Source organism: Hyposmocoma kahamanoa, unplaced genomic scaffold (genome assembly GCF_003589595.1).
Source record: "Hyposmocoma kahamanoa isolate Upper Pololo Valley unplaced genomic scaffold, ASM358959v1 66, whole genome shotgun sequence".
NCBI lineage: Eukaryota > Metazoa > Arthropoda > Insecta > Lepidoptera > Cosmopterigidae > Hyposmocoma > Hyposmocoma kahamanoa.
The window spans coordinates 14,943,884-14,952,413 of NW_020653854.1; the positions used below are offsets into that span (position 1 = coordinate 14,943,884).

At 39.0% G+C, this 8,530-nt stretch overlaps 1 protein-coding gene across 1 annotated transcript in view; it reads left to right on the forward strand.

Annotated features, from left to right (window-relative positions):
- The first annotated feature begins 78 nt into the window (after nt 1–78).
- The window catches only part of LOC113231921, a 21,799-nt gene continuing 13,347 nt past the window's right edge, over nt 79–8,530 (forward strand). The window contains exons 1-8 of the mRNA XM_026466462.1: nt 79–153; nt 777–910; nt 1,561–1,682; nt 1,916–2,073; nt 2,437–2,620; nt 3,418–3,524; nt 3,854–4,075; nt 6,979–7,179. Of these exons, the coding sequence (XP_026322247.1) occupies nt 79–153; nt 777–910; nt 1,561–1,682; nt 1,916–2,073; nt 2,437–2,620; nt 3,418–3,524; nt 3,854–4,075; nt 6,979–7,179 (1,203 nt within the window). The remainder of the gene's footprint in view (nt 154–776; nt 911–1,560; nt 1,683–1,915; nt 2,074–2,436; nt 2,621–3,417; nt 3,525–3,853; nt 4,076–6,978; nt 7,180–8,530) is intronic.

Genomic DNA, 8,530 nt, shown 5'->3' on the forward strand with positions numbered 1-8,530 from the left:
TTAGTTTAATTTTTTATTATTTTAGTTTGTAAGTAAAATTTATTTTTGTGTTGGTATTTTGGTTTTATTTTATTCAAAATGGAGGTTATTGAAGATGGAAATATTATGGACAGGATCCCTATCCTGTTGCAAAGAGATTTGGAGTACTATCAGGTGAGCAGTATTAGATATTTGTAATTATTGGGTTTAAGAAACCTTATCCTCTTAAAGAATTTACAATTTACTTAAGAAAACTAAACATTAATATGTATATTACTGCATATGCGAGCATGTTGCATTCTTAACAAATAACTATTGTGTGCTTACAAAGAAAAATTTTAAACAACAATCGTATTAAAAACATATCAGACAACTACACTAGCTACCTGGACTCAAACATGGGAATTCATTGCACTATGAGTACCAGAGCAATGGAATTCACTCCACTGGATCAGTGCCCAAAACACCCTGACTTGAACCTAAACTATTGTGATTCAAATCCAGGACGGCCTCTTACAGCAACCAATATGCAAACTGTTGGACCTCCTAGGTAGTTGATTGAATTGCAGAATAGGTTTATTTGACTGGTAGTTGTAAGTATAAGATATGTATGTCAAATTAACAAAAGTTGAAGTGCCACTCAGTGCTTCAAATCTCAAAGACTTGAGGGGCACTGCCACTGCGCTGCGTCACTCAGACATGTCAAAGTCTTTGTCTTCTAACTTTTATATTACAATATTACATTTGTGAATTCAATTTATGAAAAAGAAAAAATATTTTGTATTTATAAATTACAGAAAAACCAAACAGTTTTATCAGAGACGATCTGTCGAGGTGTTGTCGGTGGTCGATTGGATTTTCCGCGTAACGCATCATTTGCAGCTGTCAAGATCGTTAAATGGCTTGAGGATGAGTTCGCTATTGCTTTCCAGTAAGTTTAAAAAAATCTATAATAGATATTCACTCAAAGAATAGAGTAACACAGGAATCACTTCACACATTGTGCTGGGCTATGATTGCGTTAAGTAAAGATAGAATACGTTCTTGAATCACACGTTTGAAGGACGATAAATATGTTCTTGATTTTATATCTAATAATTCATTTTTAGTGCAAATTATCCTCTTAAAATTGTGTCTAAAGATACCTTCACCTATTATACATGGATTCACAGCAACATAATATTATTTAAGAAAAGAGGGTGGAAAGATACACTTACTGCAACATATAGATTGTGTCTCTATAATATATATAATGCAGCTCTGTAACCGCCATGAAACGAAATTTGGATTTCGGACCTTGAATTCGAAAATTGATAGCCTCAAAAGAGTCCTTGTGGCCTCAGAGGCTTTCATACCTATTAGGGTAAAGGCTTGATATTCTTCAATGCATATATAAGTACCAGTAATGAATGATACAAGATCATTACCTATAATTCAATATTTGCTATTATTATCTTGCTCGTTCTTCTCAGGGAGGTCAGCGTAGTGAACGAGCAGTAGCTTAAATGTGACGTTTTCAAGTGTAAATTTATTTTACTTATGGAATAAATAATCTTTGACTTTGACTTTGACTTTTTCCAGGCAAGGTTCAGGCATGTTTGTGACAACAGGAGAGGATACCAAAAATGACGGCGGTGTGGCGAAGACATCTGACCCTGACAAATTTGTTCAGCTGGCTGTCAAATCCAGTGACGCCTTGTTAGGTAATAGACACCACTTATGCAAAAGCGGTTGGTTTTTGTGAGCCTTTAGGTAGCATTGAGCAGTCTACGGCGAACGGCGATGATATCATATCCTTGCGGCTAACTATACCTACTTTCTACCCCAGGTCTATTAATTTCCTTACAAAAAGGACTATTTGGACTCATTAGTATATGTAGGTATACATTTGTGGTCGGCGGGCGTGCCCGTCTATCTTATGGCTTCTGTCTTACAGAACACTTACATGTGTTGGTACAAGAAGCTCTCGACCACGCGGATCTACCTGTATTAACGGCAACACTGGGTGCTACAGCGCTGTTGAAGAACAGTCTATTCTGCTACTTGCAGCATATTGAGGACATGGGCAGTTCGGAGCGACAGTCTATAATACAGGTTTAATAAATAAGTTTTAAATATAACCGGCTTTACAACACTTTACAATTTATTATTTATACCTGGGATCCTATACGACGATATAACAAAATATTTTTTTTACATCGGCTCACAAGAAAACATTATTTCTTAAAAAATATTGTTTTACAAGGTCAATGGTTTTACATCATACTTTGCTTCAATATATTTTAAATATTTTTTAAATGATCCTTAAAAGCTCATTTTATAACTCTAGCTTATATAACTGTAGCGTTCATAACATTGTAAATTGGTAACTTTATACTAACATACGCACTAAGCATCACTTTAAAATTTATAAGTAAATACATTCTATTAAATTATAAACGTTCGAAAAAATTCCAGACATGTTACAAACGTTATGTTACCATGTCTGAGGCGGTAGCCGAGCGAGTACTAGATCTGCATAACCGAGTGTTGTCCTTATACATACTGCAAGACTCCGGCGGCCGGCCTATCGAAGACCAGTTGCGGACTGTTCAAGATTCGGGAACGCCTTCTGTGCAGGGCTGGTGGCTTTATATGAATGGTATGATATTCTTTTGTTTCGTAACTCGTTGGTCACAACTGTAACGAACGTACTATAACCAGAAATTTCGTAGCACAGTCTGCGTCACGTGGATGAATTTCACAGCATTGTTACATTTACTACACATAAACTAAAATTACATATCTATACTTCATTTTTTTAATATAACGGCCCTCTCGTACTTACGGAGAGGTTTTCACCCGCGCCTGTCGTGGTTGCGGGACTGCGGCTTCACCATAGACGCAGCATCTGCGGGGTACCAGTAGAACAGCGCGGGACGGGGCTGTATATAATAAAGTAAACTGTGGGATGTGGTCACCCACGCACTTAGAGACCGGCGACAGTGAATCGCGCCGGCGTCGATCTCAATAACTGTGCGACCTGCGATTATCTCCTGCCAAGTTTACGGTCCGTTCCTCAACCGCGGTGGACGCGAGTGAAAACCGCTCCGTGACTTCTTAGCCTGAGACAGATAGAAATTTTGGACCTTTTATCAGGCGCCATTTTATTCAGTCATTTTGTAAGCAAAGAAATTTGAAAATTACCGTCAAACAAAATTTTGAAATATAATTTACTACTCTTACGTAATTATTCCTTTTTTTCTCGTAGTATTCGGTAAAAATTAAATAAAAAATTTCTGTCTGTGCATAGTTTAATTTATTTCAAAGACTTAATGAATGATTAATCAATTATTTATAGTCTGAAGAAAAAGATTTACGGTCCCCGCATCTTTATTTACAGTTTTTGTAACGGTAAAAAAAACGAAGTATAAACATTTTATCGTGTACCATTTTTAGGAAGTCGCAAAGATTTATGGGACACTGTTCCACCAAGAATGGCACAAAGGATATTCGCCGGCATGCTAAATGAGACACTTACCATTTTAACTGTAAGGTACTGTCAGGTAAGACATATTTAACTTTAATTTTGAACTTTGAAGGTGGTGATTGGTTTTTTGAATGTTCTCTGTTAACTTAATCTTGTCATTCCATTACGATGATACTGACGGTATTGTATATGCTTACCAACGTACAAATATTCATTCATTCGATTTCCAGACAAGGCAAGCAACCTAAAAAGTATTTGAATGTAGTATTACGCTATAAAGCATATTTAATGTCTCTATGAAGCTAATTATCCTATTTCCAGTATTTAAAGTACTTTCCATCCATGTCGCATAGCCTGTACGCCTGTATAGTGTTCCCTGTTAACAATTTCCTATTTTTTTTGCAGACGAATACGACAGACACGACTACACCATTGTTAATAGACGATATTCTAAATATACTATTCTGTGTGGCGCAATTGCTGCCGTGTATCTGTATAAGCGGTGCAGAGCTAGCTGGGTTAAACGTGCGCGGTCAGTCCAGAGACGTGAGAGATGTACACGCGAAGTGTAATGAATTATTTAAATGCTTTGTGTTTCGAGGAGCTGAATTGCACTTTATACATCAGGTAATATATACGTTTTGGAGTGAAATTGTTTATTGTTAAAATAGTGGGTATTTGACCTACATCTCACCTGATATGGAAAGTGACCATGTAGTCGACGATGGAGCACGCACACCTATGTTAGTAGCAGTAGAGTTCCTTGTGAAAGCGTTCGTCCAGGAAAGTACTGCCACCTTACCTATTTCTGCCGCCAATATTACTGCGTTCCGGTTTCGAAGGGTAAAGGTTCTAGTGAAATTACAGGCACAAGGGAGTTGTCATCTTATGTCTCAGGGTGACGGGCGCAGTGGCAGTGCCCTTCAGATCTTAGCAATTTAAAGCTCTGAGTGCCACTGCAACTGTTATAAACAGGCGTATAGCTAACCATCAGGCGCAGGACTTATTCGTCCTGTTACTATACTTTATATATAAAAAATCTTATATAATGCCTATTCACTTTCGTCTGGAAAAGGCCCAAGTTATAGCGTTCAGGGAACAAATCTGCGGGTAGGGCAGTCCACTCCATTACCGTACGCAATATATAAACGTGAAAGCGTAACGCTTCGTGCGAATCTTGGGTATATCCACAACATAGGGTGTAACCCACCGGTGATAAAAAGGGGATGGCTGAGTGATTTCATGCAATTTCTGTAGAATATGTGTAGCATTTCGAAGAACAGTATCGCGCTTTAGATACTTTATAGTGGAGATTTTAAAATATTGGGCACAACACTAAACATGTTGATATCCGTAAAATAATGGTTTTACAGATAGAAAAATGGATGCTTAGATGATCCGGACATGTAGAGAGAATGAATGAAAGAAGATTTACGAAACAGATTTGTAAGAGGAGATACCCCGAAATCCTGGAAGCTTGCAAATGTACAGCCTGTACCTAAGAAAGGTAGCCATGCCGACCCATCTAATTATCGACCTATCGCAATCACCTCCATACTCTGTAAGACTATGGAGCGTGTATTGAACAGCCGTCTCCTTGGATACCTCGAAGATAACGATCTCCTCAGTGATCGACAATATGGTTTTCGCCGTGGACGATCTACTGGGGATCTTCTTGCGTACGCCACACATTTATGGAGCGAGGCTGTCGAGAAACGCGGTGAATCGCTTGCCGTGTCTCTCGACATATCAAAGGCCTTTGATAGGGTTTGGCATGATAGCCTGTTAAACAAGCTTCCAGCTTACGGAATTCCTGTTGGCTTTTGCACATGGATAGGCGATTTTCTGAAGGATAGGTCAATCCGTGTAGTTGTAGATGGTTACTCGTCTGCTCCTCATGGTATAAATGCCGGTGTACCTCAGGGATCTGTCCTCTCCGCCACTCTATTCTTGCTGCATATCAACGACCTGCTGCTGATGCCCGGTATCTTTGGGTACGCAGACGACAGCACAGTGGCGGTGAGTTATGTGCCAGACGCCCGAGACAACAGTGAAGAGATCCGGTGTAAGCGAGAGGCGATGGTCACCCGGTTGAACCTGAGTCTGAAAGCTGCTTCCGACTGGGGAGATGCTAACAGGGTCAGGTTTAATGCGGCTAAAACACAGGCGTGTCTTTTCTCATCAAAACGGAGTCCCCTACACCTTACTCCGACTTTCCGAGGTGTATCCGTGCCGATAAGGGACCACCTTGAGCTACTTGGTCTGGACTTATCATCCAACCTCAACTTTGGGCGATACATCGAGTGCTTGGCAAAAACTGCTGCCAGAAACTAGGCATACTTTTCAAGGTCAGGCGGTACTTCACACCTGAACAGCTTTTAAATCTGTATAAAGCACAAGTTCGATCCTGTATGGAGTACTGCTGCCACCTTTGGGACGGCTCTGCCCAATACCAGTTAGCTGCCTTGGACTCGGTGGAGCGTAAAGCAAAGAGACTTATTAACAATAATCCTCTTGTGGAGTCGAAGCTCCAAAATCTCGATCATCGCAGAAAAGTAGCCTGCTTGACGGTTTTCTATCGGATACATTTCGGGGAGTGTGCGCAGGAACTTTTCAATTTGGTTCCGCCCTCACCATTCCTCCTTCGGTCGACTAGAAGGTCCGGAGCACTCCATTCTTATGTCGTTGATATTCCACCTATTCGCACTAAGCGCTTTGCCTCCTCCTTTCTGATGCGTACGGCAAAGGAATGGAATGCTCTACCGGCATCTGTATTTCCCGAAAAGTACAATTTGGGGCTATTCAAGGCTAGAGTGAATAGGCATTTTTTAGGCAAACGCGTCCCATCGTCGGTCACATCGTCGCTTAACATCAGGTGAGATTGTGGCCAAGCGTGTGTCTATTATATATTAAAAAAAAAAAACCAAATCATAGACGTCGCTCGTAAAGAAAGGCCAGGTCAAGATGAGGTACCCCTAACCGATGAGCATATATGAAAACACTGATGCATGTTGAAGAGGCGAAATATGTTTGTTAGGATCGTAGCAACTGGAATGCCGTTGCCTCTGCATAACCTAACGAGAAAAGTGCGTGAAGGGCGTGTGTATGTAAGTCTTATTAAGGAAATATTAATCTCAATTAAAAAATAACCAAAAATAAATTCCTGCTGCGGTGAATGTGTATTTCAACTTGTCAGCGTTTATACTTTTGTATTAGAAAATTGAAAGTGTATATTAACGACGAGCTGTTGGCGCTGGTATGCTTGTATATATAGTATCGTACAGGTACTTTAGACATTAAGTTAATTTAGACATGTGTGATAAACGTTTGAGTTTCTGTGGTGTACTAATATTGTCAAGTTACGAATTTGACAGTGCGTTGGTTTTTACTGCAGATAGATAGATAGATAGTAATACCGTGTAATTATGTGAAATAGATAAGTGAAATGAATAAATAAATTAATTAATTTTCGTGTTTTTAAATTAGCTCTATCTGGTATTATACCTAACTTATTTCATTTTTATTCGCAGGCCTTCAAAGATAAAGAAGAATCACCAAAAATAAAGGATTGTCCGTACCCTTGGTTCACGTTCGTAAGTCCGATGTTGTTTGAGAACTCGTTCGATGACGTGACCACCAGTACACATGACCTGCCTGATAAGACTGCTATAGGACTGGAACTGATTGTGCTTTTGGCCCAACCGCAGCCTTCTTGGCCTTTGCTGGTTAAGGTAATATGAAAGACGTTTGAGCTTAATAATAGTGTATAATATTTTAAAATGGACTTTTAAATACAGACAAGGAAATTTCACTCATACTCCGAGACAATTTGGTTGACTCCGAGACAGTATGAATATGTTAGGCAACCAACGGTGACATCGTCTGCATTTACCAAATATTACATTCCTAATGTGTCTGTACAGACCAAGTTGTCTTTACTTAATATTTTTTATTGCATCTATCAACTCACATTTTTGGATATTTCAAGTAACACCAGAGATATTAATCGAGACAGTAGTAAGGAAATGCCCTATCGTCGGTTGTTAGCAAAATGGTCCAAGTTTGTAGATTGTACAGCGGCATGAAGTTATAGAAACTGAAATATAGATCATATACTGAGCTGCAAATATTAGTTCTAATGTGGTGATGAAATCTGTACGTCGCAGAAGATTCCCAACCCTCGAAAAACGTGTGAAGTCCCCAACCCGCATTGAGCCGAGTGGTGGCTAAATATGGCCTGAATCGTCGCCTGACATGAGACTCGTGCTCAGCAGTGGGATGTATAAATGGGTTGATAATGAATGAATGTGAAATGGTATATTATTGTACCGTACCTCATATTGTTTATTTACATGAAACATGTACTTACATTAATGATATTCGATTCAATTCAAATTTAATTACAGTTAATAGCGACACCTCTAGTCAGGGCTGGTAGCTGTAATGTTACCTAACTGGGTGACGAAATACTTTCATAGATATCGCATAGATGTCGCTATGGCTAAAAAGTCGTTGAAAACTAAATACAAAGATCCGACAAACACATAAAAAAATTCGAGAGGTCCGCTGGTTTCGGAGCTTAGTTGGCATAGCGTCTCGCACGGTTTGCTAGAAGACGTCATCGGGTCGAAACCGGCCGGGCCGAAGGAATTTTTTCTAATCTCATCATTAAAATAATTATGAATATAATAAAATATAAATTATAATAATGAAAATGTGATACTAACAACATATAAATTCACAGAATGACATGTCTTAATTTCACATTTTTTTTAGAATATTTTTTTTTGAAAAGCATTTAACTGTCGCTGCTTGTCAAATATCCTATCGCACATCAATTAGTTCACCTATAAAAATGGGTTTACGTCATATAGAATATCTACCGCCACTCACAGTTATCGAACTTCCCGGTGGATTTTTATTTATTTATTTGTAGTAACAAATAGTCATACATGAAATTGTAATTATTTACATATATTCCTCTTTAGAATAGACCTATAGTGCCAGCAATAACAATTATAATAGGTAAGACGGCTGTTCACGTGCACGCGACGTAAACAGACAACCTGACCGGACATTTGC